The 25,026-nt window shown below is 36.5% G+C and overlaps 1 protein-coding gene across 4 annotated transcripts in view; it reads left to right on the top strand.

Moving 5' to 3' along the window:
* Positions 1-20,427, top strand: part of PKIA (cAMP-dependent protein kinase inhibitor alpha) — a 98,337-nt gene extending 77,910 nt beyond the window's left edge. For 2 of the 4 annotated variants that reach the window (XM_081503777.1, XM_081503778.1), the window contains 2 exons: positions 12,525-12,702; positions 18,980-20,427. In XM_081503777.1, the coding sequence (XP_081359903.1) occupies positions 12,552-12,702; positions 18,980-19,059 (231 nt within the window). In that variant the 5' untranslated portion in view covers positions 12,525-12,551 and the 3' untranslated portion in view covers positions 19,060-20,427. Of the gene's footprint in view, positions 1-4,982; positions 5,028-12,524; positions 12,703-18,979 lie in introns of those variants that run through there. The other 2 variants (XM_081503776.1, XR_014057521.1) reach the window with 2 other exon arrangements.
* Positions 20,428-25,026: the final 4,599 nt, after the last annotated feature.

The following is a 25,026-nucleotide window of genomic DNA, read 5'->3' as shown; positions in this document are numbered from 1 at the left end:
TGTTTACTGTGATCTAAATTTGTATGCTTGGGAGAGGTAGTATAGGAGAAAAAAGCAAGTAAATTAGGCTGGCTGCAAATTTCAGAGGGCCATGCAAAAAACCTAAAACTATATTTTGTGGGTTCCTAGGAACCACTGAAGATTTTTGAGTATTTTATGTTTTAGAAAGTTAATTCTGGTGATAGTGTAAAGGGTAAGTTGGAGAAGAATAAGTTTAGATAACTAAGTAGTTAGCCTGTAATTGCAATAGTCAAGAGAAACGATAAAGGGAGTGACCAAAGAAAGAATGGAAATGAAGAATATTTAAGAAACAGTGAATGGATAAAATTAAAATAAGGAGGTTTGAGAATTGATTGAATGGGAAGAACTAGTGAGATGGAAGTTCAGTTCAGTTCAGTCATTCAGTTGTGTCCAACTCTGCGATCCCATGGACTGTAGCCTATCAGGCTCCTCTGTCTGTGGAATTTTCTAGGCTAGAATACTGGAATGGGTTGACATCCTCTTCTTCAGGGAATCTTCCCAACCCAAGGACTGAACCCGGGTCTTCTGCATTGCAAGCAAATTCTTTACTGTCTGAGCCAAAATGATGAGGATAATAAATAGCTTTGGGAGTAGAGGTAGAGATGCAGGAAACCAATTCCATTTGAACTTAATGAATTTGAGTTTTTAAGGACATCCATGGGGGAATACCCAATAGGCAGTAAAAATTCCCAAGCTACGCTTCAAAAAAATATGTTGCCCCCAAATTATAGATTTCATAGCCATCTATACACAGTTGAAAATTAAGACAATTGGGACAAATGCAATTACCAAACGAATATAAAGAACAAAAAAAAAGAGAATAACTACTATTTAATAGATAAGGGAGGGAAAGAGCAAGAAGAACTATAAGGAGACTATGAGGGAATCAAGAGTACAATCACAATCAGAGCCAAGGGAGAAAGAGGTTTCAAGGAGAGAGGAATAACAATGTAAAATGTTATATGTAATTTAATGTAGATGATTATTATGAAAGCCCATTGAATTTTGTGATTAATCTGTAATTTTGTGATTAGTTCTGGTAAATTGATAGATATGTAAGTTAAACTTCAGAGGAATTAAAATAAAGCAATGTAAAGAAGAGATTCTCAACCCCCGGGCCACAGACTAGTAGCAGTCTGTGACCTGTTTGGAACCAAGCTGCACAGCCCCTTCCCAAGACTCGTGTTACCAAAGTGACAGTAACCAAAACAAGATTATGGAGTAGACTGGACATAAGCAATATGCTTTAGGTGTCACTGACTCCTATCACCCCTAGATGGGACAGTCTACCTGTAGAAAAACAAGCTCAGAGCTACCACTGATTCTGCATTATGATGAGTTTTACAATTCTTTCATTATATATCACAATGTAATAATAATAGAAATAAAGTGCATAATAATTGTTATGTGCTTGAACCGTCCCGAAACCATCTCTCCCCCTAACCCCCACACTGGTCTGTGGAAAAATTGTCTTCTACAAAACTAAAAAGGTGCCAAAAAGGTTGGGTACTGCTAATGTAAAGGATGCAGGAAAATTAGTATCTACCTCTTGTAAGTTTACGAATAAATGAAAGTAAAAGGTGAGTGTTGTAAGAACATACAGAGTTAAAAGATGAAATATATTTTATAACAGGTAAAATGTAAGCAACTTTATAGGCATTGGCGAAGTAGAGAAAAGGCAGGAGGGCAAGGGAGGATTCAAGGAACAATATTAGGGCACTAGTCGAGTATTCGTGTTGGCAAAAGGACTCAGATAAAGAGATGGTAGTTTTGATGTGATGATAAAGAAAGAGAAACTGAAGGAATTTATGTAGGATGACCTTGACATTCTCCATAAAATCAATAGGCAAGATTTTCTGTGGAGAGTGAGAAGATGAAATAAGAGTTAAGAAGTGCAAAACAATAAATTGCTGCTTTTAGGAATGGTAAACAGGTCAGCTAGAAAGGAACAAAGAAATTCATGAGTAGCTTTGAGGTCACTTGCTGCCTAATTAGATACTGTAAATGTTTCCTCAAGCAAGGTAGCCTGTGTTTCTGGCTTTTTAACATTTTTAGGCTCAAATTTCTCATTACAAAGTTTTGATTTGTTAAGTACTGTGGAAAGAAAACAAAAAGGATTTGAATCTGGCTAAAGGAAGAGAGAAGAAGTTAAGTAATAATACAATGAACTAGGTCATGAATTTACAAAAACAATATGAAGATATGCCCATGTCATTTAAGGAAATATATATATAATCTTAAATGAAGGCATAAGGATCACAATTATCACATGACTGGAGATCAGAGATGACTTGATGAATAGAGGGAAAACAGAATAATCGTTAGTATCAAATGTTGGAAATTCTTGAACTTGAGAATTTTTATTATACACTGAAGATCAGGGACGATGTGAAGACCTCCCCCCAACAAATGTAGATGGGTTAGTATTTCTAGTAGTATTAGTCAAAAAGTTACTGTGAAAAACCATCAAAGACTGGCTGTTTTTTCCTCATGTTAGGCAAAATTCATTCTGCCAATACTTTGTCATTAAAAAAAGTCAGTGCCTTGGATTTAGAACAAAAGAGGTTTTGACCTGGCAGCATTAATAGGTGTCGGCATCACTGTGTGTTACAACTCAGTGTATGAGATTGCTTTTTTAAAGTGTACTTTTGATAGGACACCATCCAAAATCTTATAACAATAAGGGTCCCATTATAGTAAATGGTATTCCAAAGTATGCAGTGTCATAATCGAGTGCAGGAATTATAATTATGCTTTAGCAGAGGAGACTTTTGTGGAAATTTTCAAATTGTTGCTATTAATAGAGTGCTGTTCTTGATTTCTTTACTGTCACTCACTCCAAAGTGTCATGGGGAAATAAATCCATTCAAGAAAAAGGGGGAATTAAAGTAGCCTCAAGTTCTGGCACCCTGTTCTGAGCTCCTGAGACTTAGTTTGAAACCCTCTGATATGTGAGACTGAGGGGTTGTTTTTAGAAAAAGTTACTAGAGTCTTCATAAGCCTGAATTAGATAAATAAGTAATATCCTTATACAGGAAAAGAAAAAAAGATAGTGCTTAGCAAGGAAATAGCTGATATTTCCAAAATATTTTAGCAATCAAAAACTTGCTTAGTTAAGTTCTTTACTAAAGGGTTCCCTTCTGTAATCTGTAGTGTTGGTTGGACAGCTTTCTGTTGCTGTGTAGATCAGCAGTTCTCAAAATTTGGTCCCCCAACTCCTGCATGTCCCACAAACCCTTTCAGTCATTCCCTGAGATACTTCCAGTGGATTCACAAGTTCAAAATAATTTTCATAATAATACTGATGCCATTTGTCTTTTTCACTTAACTGACTGACGTTCATTCACAGTAATGATGCAGAACCATAGTGAGTGGGGAAAACTGCTGACACCTTAGCATGAATCAAGTCAGCAGCAGCAAACTCTGCTAGTAAGCCTGGTATTCTTCACCACCACACACTCAGAGTTAATATTTTTAAAATGCAAGATTTACTTAAGAATGTACATGATCAAACAGTAAAGATATATTAATATATTAAAAATATATACAATCTCCACCCTTGAGTAGGGGTCTTTTTAATATTCTGTGTGATGAACTGGTACATCACTGAAGCAGGTACCAACTTCATGGTTGTCTTAAGGAAAGTACTTGTATCACTGCTTGGGTCAAGAGCTGAATTTGCAACTTTTCTCATGAATCACAATTTTTACTTGAAAGAAGAACTGACAAGCAAACTGTGGATTTTCAAACTTGGGTATTTGGCAGAGACTTTCTTGAAAATGAACAGAGTGAACTTGTCACTTCAAAAGAGGCAAAATCCAACTGTATCTGTTGCCAATGATAAAAGCTGAACTTTCAAACAAAAATTACAATTTCGGAAAATATGTTACCTGCTCTTGTGAACTTGTCAGTTTCCCAATTCTTAAAAACTTTTCTGATGAGATAGATGACATTACTAACAAATGAAATATTGTATAATGACAATTTTGCGTAACCCAGTGAACCAACATTTTTCCAAATGACAGATGCTTGATATTTTTTAAAACATATATGTGGTCAAAAGATCCATTTAAAGTGCAAAGTAGACAATAGATTTTAATAAAGCAGTATGGGAAGCATATTGATATGGTTTTTAGATTCCCCAATGCAAAATTTAAAAATCGACAATTATCTGAAAAAGCTATTAAAGTTCTCCTCACTTTTCCAACTGAGAAATCTGTGTGATGCCAGATTTTCTTCATATACTTCAACTAAAACAACATATTGAGACAGATTGAATGCAGAAGCAGATATGAGAAACCAGATGTCTTTTATTAACCCAGACATTTGCAAAACTAAGCCAGAGAATTTCATAATGTAAAATAATGCCATTCTTGTCACTTTTTTCTGGCTTTGGAAAATATATTTTATTTCACTAAAAATATATTATTTATGGAAACATGTAATGGGCTTGTTATTTATATTTTAAGTCAATTAATAAATATTTAAAATTTTCAGTCTTAATTTCTCATGTAGTAAATGTTGGCACATATAACCATATATACAAAATCTCATTGGCGTTCTCAATAATTTTTGAGAATATAATGGATATCTGAGACCAAAATGTTTCAGAAACACTAATGTATAGACCAAGCCCTAAGCACATAGTAAACTACTCAAGAATTTTTAACAAATTTAATGTTATTTTATAAAGTAACAATTGGGAAGTCATGGAATTGCATTTATAAATGATAGATAGGAAGTATTTTCCTTCTGTTTTAAAAGCAATCATACCATTTATATTAGAAGACTCAGTGCCTGTGATGACATTCTCTCCATTCTTTCTTCCAAGTCTGTGAGTCTCATTTCATGTGTCCCCATTTACAGGAGTAAAATTAGCATGTTATCCGGTCACCATTTGGCTCATGACTCAATGTCACTATAAAAATCATTTAAGCAGCTTCATAGACCCAACTTCTCTTAGGATACATCTGTGTGGAGCCTTTAATTTGGTTAATATAGGAGACGTAAGTACAATCTATTTAAATCTATAAATTCTACTAGGATGAAATCTTCCGGTTTATTCTCTCAATTTGTGTAAATGATATTTAAAGGGATAAAGGGCATAAATAAGGGAAAGTCCAACATGAATTATCTCACTTTAGAAATCCATTAGACAAACAAAATAAAATTTAGAATACCAATATACTGTTTCCTTTGTTAAAAAGGGAGAGTGAGACTTTTTTAAGAAGGGGGAAAAGAAAACAAGATTATTTCTTAGTCATGAGTTTTGATTGGATTTTTAGATATCAATATTTAGAGACATGCTTTAAAATTTAATCTAATTTTAAACAGTACAATACTTAAATAATAAAATGTCTTTTCCTTTCTCTAATCAGACTTTGGATATTAGTATAATTAGCTTTTGTGTATAACTAGAAAAAAGCATATTATATTTTTCTAGATATTAAATAAAAGAATATTATCTTTTCTAGACATGACAAAATACTATGATTTTTTCATGTCTAGAAAATTCTAATTATAGCAAATAAACAGGAAGCTCTAATGGAGAATCAAGGCCCACCTTTGGTAAATTTTCCAAATTTTCTTCTAATTAGTTTATTTTACATAAGGCCAGAATATGTGCTAATTGCTACTCTATTAAACTTCTACCAGCTGCTGACACTTATTAGATATTTTTTGTTGTCATTTTTGGGTGAATATCTGTCAGACAAAACATTTGGCAACAGTTGCCCCAGAATGTCTAAGCAAACAAGAAGTCATTATACAGTGATTATAATGCTGTAAAAGTTATTTCCAGTCTCTGGTAGTCATATCAATAAATTTAAGAGCTGTGTCTAAATGTTTAGTTGGACGTGGAAAAGATAGCTGCTATGTATGTAAAAATTACTGTTTTGAGCACCTAATGGGAACTCACTAAGGAAGTGGAGAGAGGAAAAAAAAGATCCAGTTTATAACATCTATATGTTTTATTTCAAAATGTAATTATATTCTTCCTTCATATATTTACATATACATTATTTGTCAGCTGTTGTTCTTTTAGTGAAAAATAAGTTTATTGTCTAGAGAAAGCAAATGTAAGAAGAGTGGAATACTACTTTACAATAATAACTATTATAATAATAATTATAATGGGTGCCATAATTGAATGCCCAGTACTTAGTTTCTGAGATTTATAATTGGATGCATATCAGTCTAGCAAGTATATTTCATAAATGCTTAAGGAGAAAAGAAGTTTACAGAAGTACTCTCTTACAATTCTCATTATTGTCTTTACTCAATCCAATTGAAAACTAGGCATACACATTTCAAAGGTGAACACAATATACGTGTATCAGTACATCTCTCATAACCCTGTTTCTTCTTCCATGAGCTCAATTTTTTAGGGGTACCCTAATGAAAATTCAAATTAAGTCACTGGCTTCCCTCTTACAAGTAGAATTACCACCATCCCTAGGAATTAACATCCCCAGATATATAAATCATAGCACAGTATACCTTTTAATTCATATCTTCTCACGGAAAATGTCACCACTTTTTTGTGTCTGACTCTGATATTTCAAATCTTGTTAAATCTGTTATCAGCAATGTGAATTAGAAGTAAACTTCCACATACATGAGTATTATTATGACAGTCTATATTTGAAAAAATGATAATGACAAAAACAAGGAACTTTATTACAGAATACAATACTCTTTATGCAGAACTCACAGACCTAGGTTTAAGTCATAGTTCTGTGCTCCATTTAGCAGTCACTTAACATCCCTGAAACTTACTTTCATCAATTAAAAAAAGATTTTTTTGCCTGCTTCTTAGCATTGTTATTAGATGTTAAGTAATAGCAGTTGTGCTATTTTTAAAGCCTATGTTTTAAAAAGTCATAAAGAGACTAAGAATGACAGACAGTAACAATGGATGTGAGATTAACTTATTCCTGTAACTCTTTTTTATCAGATATACTTGCTGGATATAAGAAGATCAATGACTGATTTAATTTCTACAGCATGTGTCCTTATTTCAAAACATGACCATAGAAAGATATCTGTAAAGATATCCATTTATAAATCTTTAAAGTAACATAGAAACTAAGTACTGTGTTTGTTAATGGTGGTGAAGTAAGTAATGAAAATATTGTTATATTTAATGGTACTGAATTACTTCAAGGTCAAAAACTATCCAAATTCATAGCTTACCCATAGACAAGCAACCTGGTAGAACAGAAAGAGTGGACTGGGAATTTGCAGACCTTCATTCCAAAATATTAATTATGTGAAAATTGGCAGATTACTTGAACTCTCTGGTCCTCAAATTCTTCATCTATAAAATTTTCCAGAGTCTTAGAATTTGGTAATTTAGTATAGGGCTTCCCTGGTGGCTCAGACAGTAAAGAATCTACCTGCAATGCAGAAGACCTAGGTTCCATCAGGAGTAGGGATATGCTCTGTGGCTACTGATGAAAGGTTATCAATATGTATCTTCCTCATTGTTCAGTTCTTTTCAACATATTTTTATTCAGCACTGATTATGTGCTAATGGCTCTACTAGGAATACTTTGCAGTTAAAATATTAACAAAATGCAGTTCCTGTCTTGTCAGAACTTGTCGTCTGTCTAGAAGATGACTCAACCATAATGCTAGTTAGAATGTTAATGCTCTTACAGGCACAAATCAGGGCCCTTGGGAATGCTAACTGATGAGATAGGGGAAAGAAGACAAAGAAAAGATGGGATTTGGCTGAATTTTGATGGCTAAATCTATTTCAACAGGCAAGTTTGGGGACTTCCCTGGTGGTCCAATGGTCCCAGGTCAGGATGATTAAGACCATGCATGCTGCCCCCTCCCCCGCCAAAAAAAAAAAAAAAGGCAGACTAACAGACTTGAACAAATGCACCATCAGAGAAGATCTGGGAAGATATATGTATTATTATTCTGTAACATACAAAGTGTGAGAGTGAGTGGTTAAAGTTAATGCACCAGAAGGGGGTTCTTCCCAGATTATGGGAAAACTCAGCACTAATCCTGGTGAGAGTTTTTCTTATGTTTTACAGAGAATACATATGAGTGACATCAAATAAAAACCAACATGACTTGGCAAATGATTAGACATAGATACTAAGTAAAGAAATAACTACAAAATTGGGGTAGCAAAAAGTCGGACATGACTGAGCAGCTAAGCACAGCAGAGCACATGGTCAACATGGTGTATTAATGAAGGAGATTTTCTCTATTTGTGTGTTTTATTATTGTCTAACTTTTTTTTATTGAATTGCTGCTGCTGCTAAGTCGCTTCAGTCGTGTCCGACTCTGTGCAACCCCATAGACGGCAGCCCACCAGACTCCCCGGTCCCTGGGATTCTCCAGGCAAGAACACTGGAGTGGGTTGCCATGTCCTTATCCAATGCATGAAAGTGAAAAGTGAAAGTGAAGTCGCTCAGTCGTGTCTGACTCTTAGCGACCCCATGGGATTTTCCAGGCAAGAGGACTGGAGTGGAGTGCCATTGCCCTCTCCCTTATTGAATTTGAAATGTTTGCAAAACCAAGTGGAAGTCCCTATTCAGCAGCCATTTCCTCTTGTGTGTGAGGAACTTGGGAGAACATTCTATATAGGAGATGTCTACTTTTGTATTAGCCATAGTGAGAAATTAGAAGCATTGAAATTAGATGAGTTATTCAAGTCAGTAAGTAAACAAGGTCGATGACTGATTCTAAATCTCCACAAAATGTGTCCTTATTTCTAAAAATGACCCTAGAAAGGGAAATCTGTAAAGAATACAAAGGTCAAATGGGATGGAACCAGGACCACAATGTATCATGAAAGCTAAGTCACAGCTGTTGTTTTTTTCTTTTTTAATCAGCACTTTCCCACCATGTGCCAAACAGTGTGTTAGGCTCTTGAGATACATGATCCAAGTAAATTTTCATGATCCTCTTGGGAACTAAGTATATAGATATCTATAAATAAAGAACTGAGTACAGAGGGATTAGACATGACATAACAAGTAAATGGAAACTCTAGATTCAAATACAGATACATCTGATTCCTATTTTGCCCCTATACCTTTTAATTTGTGCTAGGGGAGAGTTTCAAGGAGGATGTAACTAGCAGTATCATGTCACAGAGAGCTCAAACAGGATGGACCCTCACAAGAACCTTTAAGCAGTTATTTAATGTTAATACAGATCATTTAGTGATCTGTAAGAAAGTAGTCTCTGTAAAAAAAAAAATCCTATACAAAGGCCAATAAAATAGAAAAATTCTAAAGGTTGGTTCAAGAAAAATGGGAAAATAAAAGGAGCTGAACCCTTCTGAAAACTTTAATGAAGGAAAGAGAAGGTAGTGCAAAGATGTATGAAGGTTGAGGAAAGGGTATTGGGTTGAATGGTTGGTTCAGTTTTTTAAGTAAGGTAACACTTGAACATGCTTATAAACTTAAAGAAGAAATCCAGAGGAGAAACAAGACACAAATTACTGAGGGGGAAAAAAAAAATGGATTCAGCAAGGTCCTATCGGAGGTAATAAGAAATAGAATCAATTTGTCGTTGTTGTTGTTCAGTTGCTAAGTCGTGTCTGACTCTGTGACTCCATGGACTGTAGCACTCCAGGTTCCTCTGTTCTCCACTGTCTCCTGGAGTTTGCTCAAATTCATGACCCTTGAGTCAGTGATGCCATCCAACCATGTCATGCTCTGTCGCCCTCTTCTCCTCCTGCCTTCAATCTTTTCCAGCATCAGGGTCTTTTCCAATGAGTCAGTTTTTCACATCAGGTGGCCAAAGTATTGGAGCTTTAGCTTCAGCATCAGTCCTTCCAATGATTATTCAGGTTTGATTTCCCTTAGGATTGACTTGTTTTGTCTCCTTGAAGTTCAGGGGACTCTTGAGAGTCTTCAGCATCACCATTCAAAAGCATCCATTCTTTAGTGCTCAGCCTTGTTTATGTTCCAACTCGCACATCTGTACATGACTACCTGAAAAACCATAGCTTTGACTATACACATCTTTGTCAGCAAAGTGATGTCTCTTCTTTTTAATATGCTGTCTAGGTTTGTCATAGCTTTCCTTCCAAGGAGCAAACATCTTTTAATTTCATAGAATCAGTAGCATGCCTTAAAAAAGAAAGCAGCTAGTTTATCTAGGAAAAAAAAATAGTGATTTGCAGAGAAATATATTTGAGATAGGAAAAAATTTAAGAGAACTTGTAACAGATATCCTAATCTTTTCCAAGAAGAAAGATTCAGTCGTCTCTTAAGGCAGGTAGTATCTGGTTGTGTGGCGTAGAAAGGGTTTGAAATGCTTCCCGCAGAGAGCAGCATAGTGAAGAGTCAACTACAGTGAAACAAAAGAATTTCTGTACAACTCATAAGGTATACGAATAATTGAGTAAAAAATGTTTAGTTGGGCCAATTGGCACAATTTTGTGGCTTTTTCTGGTAACATTCAGCCACTCAGTAATGAGATCAAAGAAAGTGCACTGTGCTGTTTTCCGGGTGATGTTTAGGAAAGTCAAGGTGACAGTAAAGCAAAGGCATTTCTTGATGCTAATAAGACGCTACATGAAGTGGTGGGCAATTGATCCACACTGGGCTAAGAGGAAACTAAGAGGAAAAAGGGTTAAAGAAATTAAAGATATGACCAGTGTGAAGAATAGATTCATTGAAAGTAAGAGGGAAAGAAAAAAAAAAACAAAAACGTGGTAATGCTCACAGAAGGGAATTCAAAATTCAAGATTCTAGAAATGATAGTTTTGAATGATCATTTTTTGTAAACTCTCACTTAAAGTGTCATTAATGATTATGTCATCCAACTATCCTGCTTTACTTATTAGAAAATGGAAGGCCAGAAGGTCAAGTCATTTTTTGACTGTCACTCCATGACCCAATGGCAAAGCCAGGACTAAACCTAGGATCTTCTGAGAAGCATTTGGAGATTTTATTAAATCTCCATTAAATCACATTGCCATAAAAAAGAATAATAAATATAGTCAAGCGATTGGAAACCAATGTTATCCATAATATAGTCAGAGTAAAGCGTACAGTATCCATATATTACCTATTTCAAAGCTTGTATTATGCTCTTCCCTTTTTCCTCTTTCAGTTTGCTCTTACAGGAGAGTATAAAAGATTTCCCCAGATTAAATTAATAGCTCTCTAGTTACACACTGGAAGAAGAACTAAGTCTTAAGGAAGGTGCTTGACTGCCATCCTGAATTGCACTGTAAATGGCATCAATTTATTTGAGTGACAGTGTGCATGTCTATGATGGGTTCCACAATTTTAGCTTCTTCTACATTTCATATATTTTGAAAAGTTTCCTTTCTCTTGATTATTGGTTATGTGTTTTTAATTTTAAACTATGGCCAGATGTAATTTGAATCTCTAGGAGTAGGAGAGAAATTGTGTTATTTTAAATTTCTGTTTAAACAAAATTAATCCAACAAATTCTTTATTCATATCTTAATATTCATCTGCCATTGACCTTCAGGAAAAGATATGGGTTTTTTACAGAGAAAATGAACTTAAAGACTTACATTTCATGATCTTTTGTAATTACATGTATCTCATATTCTACCTTGAAAATATTTTTTCATTAAATATTTTAAGTATGTGTGTTACCATGTCTGTTTGGGAAAAGTCACTTTCATTGACTCCTTTTTAAATTTGAAGATTTTGTTTAAAAGATTCAATCAAGAAAGATTATTATTCTTCTCAAGGAATGACTTACCAAGGAGGCAACAGGGAGCTATCCTCCTGCATTGGGTGGGAGAAGTATTTCATCACTGGCATAGTTTAGAATCGCTGGTGCGTGGTGATAATAAAAAGCAAACTGGATTTTGGCCAGTCTCATTATTCTTAGATTCTCTGCAAACAACACCCTTGCCACTACTTACCTCTAGGATGGAACCCTTCCGCTCCACCCCCACTACCTTGGTATGCTACTGACCTCAAGTTCTTCTCTCTGGGGTTGAAGACTGACTAAAATGATATTAGAGAAGGAGAATTTTATGATCTAAACCAGGTATCCACAAACTGTGTGCTCAGTTGCTCAATCGTGTCCAACTGTTTGTGACCCCATGGACTGTAGCACACCAGGCTCTTCTTTCCATGGGATTTTCCAGGCAAGAATACTGGAGTGGGTTGCCATTTCCTACTCCAGGGAACACCAACTATGGCATGCAGGCCAAATCTGGCTGTATGCCTAGTTTTATGAATACAGTTTGTTTATTACTTTTATTTAATGTATTCTCTCTGACTGCTTTTGCACTACAACTACAGAGTTGAGTAGTTGGATAAAGACAATATACTCTCCACACCTAGAATACTTACTATCAGGCTCTTCACAGAAAATGTTCCCTATCAGTAATCAAAGTATTACTTGCTTTGTGGACATGTAAGCAAGACAGTTATTTCACATTCATATTATAGGCCAGTAAATTAACAAGTGTTTTTAGTAAGTGTTTACCATTGGCCATCATTATATTTACCTATCAATTTTTCTCTTTTTTGTAGCCCCTGCTATGTGGATATTTGTTAGCAATGACTGATGTGGAAACTACATATGCAGATTTTATTGCTTCAGGAAGAACGGGTAGAAGAAATGCAATACATGATATCCTGGTTTCCTCTGCAAGTGGCAATAGCAATGAATTAGCCTTGAAATTAGCAGGTCTTGATATCAACAAGACAGGTGAGTTGTTTGACATCTCTCTGTGAAAATGGAGTGATTTGCAGCATTTCACTAAGTAGGATTAAGACATGAAAAAAACACCTTTGGAAGTAACCTAATAGAGTCATAAACAGTTTTATATATAAGGTAAGGTAAGAAAGGCAGGTACTAATCTCTTAACACTCCCACTCTGCTTTACAGAGTTTCCTACTCAGATGCAGATACCTTAATCTGATTTTACTAATGCAATCAATGAAACACACGAGTTTTTTAAAAAATCCTCATTTCTATAAAAGCTCTGAAATATCTTATGAAGAATATTTAACAAAGCTGGAGCTAGGACAATACTGGCCACCTCTAACATTTAACAACATTAGATGTTTAACAAGATTCACAGTTGAGTCTGACCAACCTCAATTTCAAGAACCGTTTCAAAATAAAAGGGTCTCCAGGACCATTTTTGTTGAGAATAGAAGTAAAATAGTCGGTTACATAAGTAAGTCTTAGGTGTGAAGTTCTTTTAGTTTTCCTTGAATCATAGACTGAGTTTGAAAAGCTTTCTTATTACTGGGCCCCAAAGTCCTACCCACCAAATCTAACTTTACCAATGAAAAAGTAAAACAAGTTTGACACGTCAAAATAATTCTGAATCCCCTGATAGTTCTTCCATCCATAGCTTTTGCAAGTATCAAAGCTGAATCTATTTCTCTGGGGAAAAAAAAAAACCTTGTACAAAAAATCTTTAAAAGTAAAAAGCAGTTCATGATTAAGGAACCACAGTGTTATACATATGAAAAACACTGATCAATTTCTGACTCGTGATAACAACTTGATATTGTTGTTGTAACTTCTATGCTATTAGAATTTTTATGCAAAGCCTTCTGGTTACAGTATTGGAAAACTGAGTCAGAGTATACATATATGAATGAAATAGCTCAGCAACATTATCTTAAAATGCTTAGGGACAGAACTTTATTCAGTGATCACAGGTCAGCAAGTTATACATTGGTCTTTTTAAATTCAGGTTGAAAATAAAACCATAACAATCACTTCTGTGGAGCGTACAGACTGAAGTATATTTTAGTTTTCATTGTTTCTCTATCATTACTACTGGGAGTTAATTTTCAAAATTAACTGCTAACTCTGAGAAAGCCTGTAGGGAATCATTCCAATTTGGTGGCATAAAGAAGTAGATATATTTTTTCCAGCAATCTTTGAGAATTTGCTAATCTTTTTCATTAAATTTGTATTCAATATAAATATTCTATTTTAAATAATCTACATTAATTTAGCCACCCTTAACATGAGGATATTTTTATTCATAGTGTAGTCTATTTTTGTTTTTGTTGTTTTCACTGAAATTAAGACCCATTAGCCACAAGACCTTTCTTATACCAGAGATTATAGTCTCAATATAATCTATATAGACTATGTTAAAATTTAAATAAATTGAAATTTTATATTAACACATAAATACATTTATACTTGATGTTAATATACTGTAATTGAATATTAATAATTTAACTCAGAAATCCTTATGCTTCCAGATATTAAAATATTTCTACATGTTAATTGCAATTCAGTGGGCTCTGAAAGAATTTTGTTTCTCTTAAAAGTCACAAAGTCCAGACTAAGGCAAAGCATAAATAGCACTAACTTTATTATTCTAAGTACAAAGAATTAAAAATATAACTATGACCAAAAGTCTAAAATATTAAAAAAATGACAACTGTACAGTGACAAATTAAAGGTTACTAGCTGAGAATAGTATAGGACTTCCTTTGTAGTTTCTGAATATTTCGGCTTCTTTTTAAGTTTGTGTTCAACAATATTATTGTCTCATGTTTATCTTGATTTGTTAACAAGCATCTATTTAGTCACAGCTCTGTGTCTGCAGCATTATGCTGAGCCTTGAGTAGTGTCCCTGGATACCCAGAAAGTCCCAAGCCCCATGGAGTCAAGATCCTCATCTTGTATTTATGCAGTCACTTTCATCTTTAATATTTTACTGTCTTGCATCTGCCCTAATATGACTTCATTCTTTTGGCTGCCAAGAGCTTCTCCTGTTTATCAAGTTCTTATTTCATATGCTGATCTACACATCTCAGATTCAGCTATCTGCATACCTTGGGGGCTTGCTCGTTGCTCTAATAATGAAAATAGCACATGAACATTCTATATAATGTGTCATTATATTTTTGAAACCCCTTTAGAACAGAATATGATTTTTATGTGGAAAAACTGCTTTAAATTTCCCTAAAGTATGCTGTGGGCTTCCGTGGTGCCTCAGATGGTAGAGAGAAGCCGCCTCAATTCAGAAGACTGGGTTCCATCCCTGAGTCGGGAAGATCCCCTGGAGAAGGGAATGGCTACCCACTCCAGTATTCTTGTCTGGAGAATGCCATGGATAGAGGAGCCTGGCGGGCTACAGTTCATGAGGTTACAAAGAGTCAGACACGACTGAGCGACTAAGCACATCACAAAGTATGGTATATGGTGAGGTGTCTTATATGTACTTGCTAAGCGTAAAGAAGAAATTGCCCTCAACGTTTCCAGCTAAATAATGGACAGCCTACTTACCTCTATGAAATTTGAGTGATGGTAACAAATTCTTAGGAAAAATTTGCAAGATCTCCAAATATTTTGTCTACTAAGCCATATTGGTTGCTTAGTAAACACATGTAAATATTTAAATCTTTGAATCAAGAATTGCCTGCAGCTTGCACCCAGGTAAAGTAACCCAATATGGAGAGAAAGCATTTTTTCATTTTAGTGTTTAGATTGTTGCTAAGGGTGCAATTATGAAGGTGGTTTTATTGGATTTGTACATAAGTTCCATCAGTTCAGTCGCTCAGTCATGACAGAATGTGGTCCACTGGAGAAGGGCATGGCAAATCACTTCGGTATTCTTGTCTTGAGAACCCCATGAACAGTATGAAAAGGCAAAAAGATAGGACACTGAAAGATGAACTCCCTAGGTCGGTAGGTGCCCAGTATGCTACTGGAGATCAGTGGAGAAATAACTCCAGAAAGAATGATGGGATAGAGCCAAAGCAAAAACTATCCCCAGCTGTGGATGTGACTGGTGATAGAAGCAAAGTCCGATGCTGTAAAGAGCAATATTGCATAGGAACCTGGAATGTTAGGTCTATGAATTGGAAATGGTCAAACAGGAGATGGCAAGAGTGAATGTCGACATTCTAGGAAGCAGGGAACTAAGATGGACTGGAATGAGTGAATTTAACTCAGATGACCATTATATCTACTACTGTGGGCAGGAATCCCTTCGAAGAAATGGAGTAGCCATCATGGTCAACAAAAGAGTCTGAAATGCAGTAGTTGGATGCAATCTCAAAAACGACAGAATGATCTCTGTTCGTTTCCAAGGCAAACCATTCAATATCACGGTAATCCAAGACTATGCCCCAACCAGTAACGCTAAAGAAGCTGAAATTGAACAGTTCTATAAGTTCCATCAGAGCAGGCCAGTTCAGTTCAGTTCAGTTCAGTCGATCAGTCGTGTCCAACTATTTGCAACCCCATGAATCGTAGCGCGCCAGGCCTCCCTGTCCATCACCAACTCCCAGAGTCTCCCCAACGCATGTCCATCGAGTCGGTGATGCCATCCAACCATCTCATCCTCTGTTGTCCCCTTCTCCTCCTGCCCCCAGTCCTTCCTAGCATTAGGGTCTTTTCCAATGAGTCAACTCTTCGCATGAGGTGGCCAAAGGATTGGAGTTTCAGCTTCAACATCAGTCCTTCCAATGAACACCTAGGACTGATTTCCTTTAGGATGGACTGGTTGGATCTCCTTGCAGTCCAAGGGACTCTCAAGAGTCTTCTCCTACACCACAGTTCAAAAGCATCAATTCTGCAGTGCTCAGCTTTCTTCACCGTCCAACTCTCACATCCATACATGACTACTGGAAAAACCATAGCCTTGACTAGACGGAACTTGTTGGCAAAGTAATGTCTCTGCTTTTCAATATGCTATCTAGGTTGGTCATAACCTTCCTTCCAAGGAGTAAGTGTCTTTTAATTTCATGGCTGCAATCACCATCTGCAGTGATTTTGGAGTCCAAAAAAATAAAGTCTGCTACTGTTTCCACTGTTTCCCCATCTATTTCCCATGAAGTGATGGGACCAGATGCCATGATCTTAGTTTTCTGAATGTTGAGCTTTAAGCCAACTTTTTCACTCTCCTCTTTCACTTTCATCAAGAGGCTCTTTAGCTCTTCTTCGCTTTCTGCCATAAGGGTGGTGTCATCTGCATATCTGAGGTTATTGATATTTCTCCTGGCAATCTTGACTCCAGCCTGTGCTTCTTCCAGCCCAGCGTTTCTCATGATGTACTCTGCATATAAGTTAAATAAGCAAGGTGACAATATACAGCCTTGACGTACTCCTTTTCCCATTTGTAACCAGTCTGTTGTTCCATGTGCAGTTCTAACTGTTGCTTCCTGACCTGCATACAGGTTTCTCAAGAGACAGGTCAGATGGTCTGGTATTCCCATCTCTTTAAGAATTTTCCATAGTTTATTGTGATCCACACAATCAAAGGCTTTGGCATAGTCAATAAAGCAGAAGTAGATGTTTTTCTGGTACTCTCTTGCTTTTTTGATGATCCAGCGGATGTTGGCAATTTGATCTCTGGTTCCTCTGCCTTTTCTAAAACCAGCTTGAACATCTGGAAGTTCACGGTACACGTATTGCTGAAGCCTGGCTTGGAGAATTTTGAGCATTACTTTACTAGTGTGTGAGATGAGTGCAATTGTGTGGTAGTTCGAGCATTCTTTGGTATTGCCTTCTTTGGGATTGGAGTGAAAACTGACCTTTTCCAGTCCTGTGGCCACTGCTGCATTTTCCAGATTACCTGGCATATTGAGTGCAGCACTTTCACGGCATCATCTTTCAGTATTTGAAATAGCTCAACTGGAATTCCATCACCTCTACTAGCGTTGTTCGTAGTGATGCTTTCTAAGGCCCCTTGACTTCACATTCCAGGATGTCTGGCTCTGGGTGAGCGATCACAGCATCGTGATTATCTGGGTCGTGAAGAACTTTTTTGTACAGTTCTTCTGTGTATTCTTGCCACCTCTTCTTAATATCTTCTGCTTCTGTTAGGTCCATGCCATTTCTGTCCTTTATTGTGTCCATTTTTGCATGAAATGTTCCCTTCTTATCTCCAATTTTCTTGAAGAGATCTCTAGTCTTTCCCATTCTATTGTTTTCCTTTGATCGCTGAGGAAGGTTTTCTTATCTCTCCTTGCTATTCTTTGAAACTCTGCATTCAGATGGGAATATCTCCAGAGGCCATCATATCCAACTAGGGGGTAACCACCTGACATAATGTCCTTCCACTGTTGTTTTTAATTTAAATTAATTAATTAAACCTCTGAGAGGTCAGCTAGGTTATCATCATGTGTTCAAAATAATGTAAAACACGATCTTAAAATATTTCTTAAAATAAATCAGTCAAACATCAAAAGGTTATAGCTTGTTCCCTACTTCTGATTTCTGCCTAAAGACACATTTGTTTTCTGTAACCGGTGAAATTACAAGTGCCATGCCATGACCTGGCCATGAGATTTCCCAGCTATTTATCAAAAGCATAGAACATCACTAACCACTTTAAAAACTTAGTTATTTTTTGCCTTTTTGAGCCATGTTCTCCCAGAACCAGAACTAGTCTGCCCTTGAAACATTTAGGGGTTCTGAGGTGGCGCTAGTGGTAAAGAACTTGCCTGCTAATGCAGGAGACGTAAGAGACATGGATTCAATCCCTGGGTCAGGAAGATCCCCTGGAGGAGGGCATGGCAACACACTCCAGTATTCTTGCCTGGAGAATCCCATGGACAGAGGAGCATGGTGGGCCCCAGTCCATGGGGTCGCAGTCGGACACGACTGAAGCGGCTTAGCACTGGCACTGAAACATTTAAGCTGTTTTCTTTCTTTTTAATATTTATTTATTTATTTGTATATTTTGGTTATGCCAGGTCTTATTTGAGGCATGTGGGATCTTTAGTTGCTACATGCCCAGGGATTGGACCAAGGATTGAACCCGAGTCCCCTGCATTGGGAGCATGGAGTCTTAGCCACTGAGCCACCAGTGGCTAAGTCCTAAGGGAAGTCGTAAGCTATTTTCTTGATGGGGCGTTGATTACCAAGAAAATGTACTTGTCTGTATGAGGATTTCAGAATAGAGGATTTCTAAAATTTCCAATAAGATATGTTGAGAGTCAGTAAATATAAGCAATCGTTTTTATTTTGCCTCTATCCTTGTTTATGTCTCTAACAGAAGGGGAAGAAGATGCACAGCGAAATTCAACAGAACAAAGTGGGGAAGCCCAGGGAGAAGCAGCAAAATCTGAAAGTTAACACTCCACTTTGACCTTCATCAACACCTGACGATGTCTCCAATCTCCAGGCCTGGCTGGAATGCGTTTGTTTCCAAGAGTGAAAAGGGGAAGAAGAAAATGGCTGTACTGCTTTGCAGGAACCTGCTCGTTATTTTAAAAGTGAGGGCAGAGGCTGTGGCTGCAGACAGACTTTTCTCTACCTCTGGCATTAGCAATGGTTGAAATCATGTGGCTTGTGTTTGGATGTCATTTTTGTACGGATCCTTTCACTTGACCATATGATGAAACGCTTGTAGAGAGTAGCAGTGATCTAGATGATGATTCTTCCTGTAGCATCTGGCCCCTCACAATGTCAGAGGATTTAATTGTGTCTAATAGCAAAGGGTTGGTTGAACCCCAGAGTTTAAATATCTCTGGCCTGAGTATTCACCCAGTAAAAGAACCATCCAGAAAGTACTGTTTTTAGCATTATGTATCTGTGCGTTCCTGCTTTGTTATTTACACTGTTTTGTATTGTACAATATAGATGCTCAGCACTGCCCCCTCTTCTTCGAATGCTTATGAAAAAGAAAAATGATGCACATTACTGTGAATTTTTATACCACTCATTTTTTTAAAGGGCTGCCTAAAAATTCTGCTCCATAGTGTGGTGGTGTACACAAGATAGGACACACTTTTTTTTAAAACAATCTGTCCCCTTAATTCACTGCTGATGAATTAAGTCTAACAGATTCATCAGGACTCCTTTGCTTATCATACAGACATTTGAAAATATCCATTAATGTGAATATTACCTGAATTCAGTCTGTTTGGTGTCTGCACAGACCAGAGTTCAGTCTGCAAATTTTGTCTTATTCCCAAACGGAGAACTTTTTCCGACTAATGTTTTTATTTCCAATTGTGAGAATTTTTGAGAACTGGGGACTTGGGAAAGAAAATAGAAAATAATACTAAATACTGGAAATATTTTCTTCTCTGGAATCAATTTTCTCACAGTGTTGTATGATACTACTAACATTTGGAGGACAGCTTATCTCCACGGAGCTAAAAAAGATGGAGAAAATAACCTTGCAATCATGTGGACACCAATCACAAAAGTAAAGCCCATGTGTTGTATTTTTCATGTCTTTTTTCAGCCCTATCAGATCCAAATGTTATTATGCACTTTTTAATGTTTGTAAACTTTTACTAATAATTAGTGTGAATTGCATTCTGATACAATAATCATCATCATTAGAAGCTGACAAAATCCTTATTAATATGGTTGATGGCCTCTGCTGTGTTTTGACATCGTGGTTCTTATATGGAAAGTTTCTATGAGCTGTGTAATCCCTCTGGTCAGTATTATGAAATCATTTCTCAGTGGTAATAAATAAGGCGCCAGTGATATGCCAGTGGCTCATGAATTACTGGACACATAGCAGGCAAAAGGAAGACCCTTTACAATAAAGACCCCACTTAACTGTCCTCAAGGTCTTAGATACCATTCCATATGAAGTAGTTTAAGCAGCATTTCAACGGGTCATCTACCTGGATACACCAGGAACTCAGCCCTCCTTTGTAGTTACATGAAGGATGAAAGGTAAGTTTGCCCTCATCTCTCCTTACAGTACTTTCTGAATGAGTGGGATAGGGGCATGGATATCACTTGGTCCTCATGCATATAGTAAAAAAAAAAAAAGAAGAAAAGAAAAAAATTAACAGTGTAAGTCTTTGAGAAAATAGGAAAGATTAAATTTTAGAGTACTTCCTTCTGCTTAACCCAGTAAGATCCAAAATATCCAGTTAATATTCAAACAAATCCACCTATTATTATACTCACATGTGGGAAAAGAAGCTCCTGAGGCTATAGTAGACAATTTCTGGTAGTCCGTTTAACACATTCAACCCATAGAATCACTTTTACAGTATCCTTATTTATTATACTCATAGCTTTTTGGTGAATGTAGGTAAAGTTCTCTTCATTCTTAAAATTTGTGGAATTCCAAATTGATTTCATGTGATTTTGTAAAGTTTAGAACTAGTGCTGAGTATATGTGGAGGATTTATATTCCTGTGTGATATATTATTATTAATGCATGTGGTATCATGCTCGTCTTTGAATATCTATAGTTGCTAAATTGTGAAGTCATATGGAGCTTTTGAATTATTTTTGACCTCTTACTGCTACTTTGTCTGCTATATTCAAACCCAGAAATATTCCCAAGCCAGAAAATTACCAAAAGATTCACATCCTAAAATGTTGCTCAGCAAAAGTTCATAGTATCTTCCAAATTTTATCATAATATCTTTTACTTGAAAGTCAAACATGGAATTGATTTTTTAAGGAGAGAAGGAAAGAGTAGAAAACTAAGACATTGATTTGATAATACACATTGAATGCCTGTTAACCAACTGACTTTATGCTATTCACTTCACAGCACATATTCTCCCATTTAACCCTCAAACAATTCAGTTAAAGAGGTACTGTTATTCCATTTCACAAATCAGGAAATTAAGACTGAATAAGGTATAAGTTTTACAAGCTTAAAAAGCTAATAAATGATGAAATAAAAATTGAACCTGTTTTTATCTGACTTCTGGGAGTTTTCTGCTACACATGCTATAATTCTGAAGCCAGTTACAGAGCATGTTTATCTGCAAGGGAACTTTTAGGGATGGACTAGATCAGTCTCCATATTTTAGAGGGGGAAATAGTCCTGAAAAGGGCATTTGTTTTTCTCAAGGTTACCTAGATGAGCAATAACATAGATGTGAGTAGCAATTGTATTTTTTAAAAATAATAAATTTAATTAAAACATTTTTTGCGTTATACTTCCCAAAAGACATTTTTCTGAAATGAAGTCTGCTAACTTAGCATGGTTTAGTTTTTTTATGTCCCATGCTATTCATTTTGTTTAACTAGAAATGCGAAAATTTCAGGTTTTCAACTGATGTGCAACAAGTGTAAACTTTTCAAATTTACCTTTTGTTAGTTTTAAGCATCCTGTGCTGACATATTGATATCATAAATTCATAGAAATGTTTTTCAGCAGATAAGAGGCAGGAAGCCTTCAATTTTTAGGTAGCACCCCCAGAGCTGTGCACTAAATGCTCAACACCTGTGTCTTACTCAGACACAGTGGAAATGCACTGGTTTAGAACAGAAAGGATATTGTTCTCTTCAGAGAAGCAATAAGAGGTAAAGAAATGTAACTGCAGGCAGTGGTTTCTGACTGAAGTCACTAGTAATAGGGTGGAAATGTCCAATCATCAAGTGAAAACAGGAAAGGATCTATGGTTATGATGTCTTAATAGGCCCTAAATTGTTCTTTAATTATGAGTGGCAGTCTCTGAAGTCATTTGTGAGCTTGTATGACTTGTATTTAGCGATGTTGCATGCTCACATACTTGATATTAAAAATAATACATTTTTCTGAAATGTACGCAGTCTATTAAGAGTATTTATTGAACACACGTTATGTACATGATGCTCCAGAAAGTGCTGCGGGTGACAGAGGAGAAGGCCAAAGCTCAGTCATCCTATGGTGGATGTACCCAGAATTCCAGCCTCACTTTTCCTGGCCTCTATGCCAATAATTTTCACCTCCATCCCATGCTGGTAGCCCACTTTCTGGACTTTATCACCTACCGGAGACATCCCACCTCTCCAAATATTAAACTCCAGTATCACTGCTGTCTTCTTACTTGCTCACCTGCAGGACAGTGATTTTCAATCAGAAGAAACACAGGTGTTTATCAGAATCTCCTGAAAGTTTTTACAGTGCTCCCTCCTCTATCTGCGCACACACAGATACATTCATGCACAAACACCCTCTTCTCCTTGGGAACATTCCCTGTGAGAGTTTCATATCTTTTTGCTTCCCTCCCACCCCCACCTCCACACCTTAAGAACCACTTATCTAGAAGAAGTTCAAGGTTTTCTGATGAACCCACCCTGTTCACTGAAAAAGTAAAATGAATCAACAAGAAGGAAGAAGGAATGCTCACAGACACACAGGATTTTACTATATTATGGATAACTCTTATCTTAGTGTTGCTTTCTTTTCAAAGTATTTTTCCCACATACAGAGAACATGGCAGGGCTTTGGAGAAAACAAGCACCAAATAGCACTCAGCCTGAATTCAGGCAAGGATATAAGCTAAAGAGGCAATAAAGGATGTATATCTTTAAGTTTTTCTTACTCAGGTCACCAGGATAAAATACTACATAGGAATTTGGGACAAAATACTAACAAACAGTGCAACCGGTTTGCGTTAATCTCTCATGTCTCTTGTAAATGTTTTGCATCTGTCTAGTCCAGGATATGGGGATTTGGAGTCCTGGCCATCTCATTTGTAAAGTTGTAATTAACAACCATCTGACTATCACTCATTACCTTTCTAATTTGTACCACACCTACTTTCCGATCATATCAAGATGGATATTTTCTCAGCAACTCTTCTCTTAGCCTGGAATGCCTGTCAATCTTTCTCTTCAATGTTTTCAATTTTCCTGCTTTCTTGTCTTTCTCTCCTGCCCAATCCAATACAACCAAACCATCTCTTCTCTCTGCTTATCTTCTGGATGACGGTGAAAAGTTTATAACAATGTTTATTCATTGTTTGCAACCTCAGTTTAGACAGAGTACTGCACAGCTCTTTTTTCCTGTCCCTGGGACAGAGGAAGTTTCCCATTTCCTAAGATTATTCCTTCATCGGAGGTTTTTAAACTATTTTCTTTCTGACTTTAACAGGAAGTCTGTTAGTTATCCTTTTCACCAACTTTACGCTTTTCCACAAAGGTGCTCAGGTTCTCCAATTCTCTTTCCTTAACTGCTTGTTTCCTAAAATAGCAATCTACACTCCCTGTTTTCATGCTTCTCCTCATTTCTTATTCTCTTGCAGTTTGACTTCCAGCTCTTTGGTGTTTTTTTCATTACTAATGACATCTGACCTCTCAGTAACTGTCAAAGAAGCCCTGGACAATGTGAAAATTAAAAAGTGATGATGTTACAGAGATCTCAAGCTTCATCTAAAACCAAAATTAATGATTTTATAATTTTGGTTGATATTAGCATGGCACACTATAGCTATATAATACAAGTCTTCTTGAGGATGGAATCTACACATCCCAAAAAAAAGTCTGTTTTCTCCACCAGGTTCATATCTTCGTATGTATATGTCTTTTCTTTCTGACCATATTCTCTCCATGTTTCTCAGCTACATCCTCCAATCCTACAGTGTCCATTTTTTCAGAGGAGTGGTTGTTACTTTAAGGCACTAACCTGGGGCCCATGCATCCAGAGATGGGCAATATTATCCTGTGATATTTTGGAGTTCTCTGTTTCATTATACCCTGGGATGACTGTCAGTGATATTACCAGTTCCTCCAACAGCAGTCACATACATGCAAAAACACTTAACATCTTTGTACCCAGTCCCATCCTAGTCCTCTGAATTAGACCTCCTAAACAAATATATCAATCCAAATGTTTAAATATAATGGATAGTTTATGTACATTTTATTAGCCAACCCTATGGAATTTAATCTTATTCACCATGTTTTTTTTGGGTTTTTTTTTGAGACGTCTCATTTGCCTTCCTTTTTTTCCCCAGGAGTATTTAATTTAGTTATCTTTTGTCCTTTTCTCTCTGGCAATTCCTTACTCTCTTTGATGAGTTCTTTTCTTTTCTATGTCCCCACTACCTCCCTAGAATTCCATCTTTACTCCTCTTACCTAACCCCACTCTACACTCCTCTTCCACTCCAACATCATTAGTCACCATAATAGCCATGATGATTCCCATGTCCTCATCCCTGGCCCAGAGGTCACTCCTAATCACCTGACTTATTGGATAGCCTGTATGGATGTGAGAGTTGGACGGTAAAGAAAGCTGAGCGCCGAAGAATTGATGCTTTTGAACTGTGGTGTTGGAGAAGACTCTTGAGAGTCCCTTGGACTGCAAGGAGATCCAACCAGTCCATCCTAAAGGAGATCAGTCC

The sequence above is a fragment of the Giraffa tippelskirchi genome, chromosome 6, assembly GCF_054371585.1.
Source record: "Giraffa tippelskirchi isolate mGirTip1 chromosome 6, T2T-mGirTip1v1.2.pri, whole genome shotgun sequence".
Taxonomy (NCBI): domain Eukaryota; kingdom Metazoa; phylum Chordata; class Mammalia; order Artiodactyla; family Giraffidae; genus Giraffa; species Giraffa tippelskirchi.
This window is presented reverse-complemented; position numbering and strand designations above follow the sequence as displayed.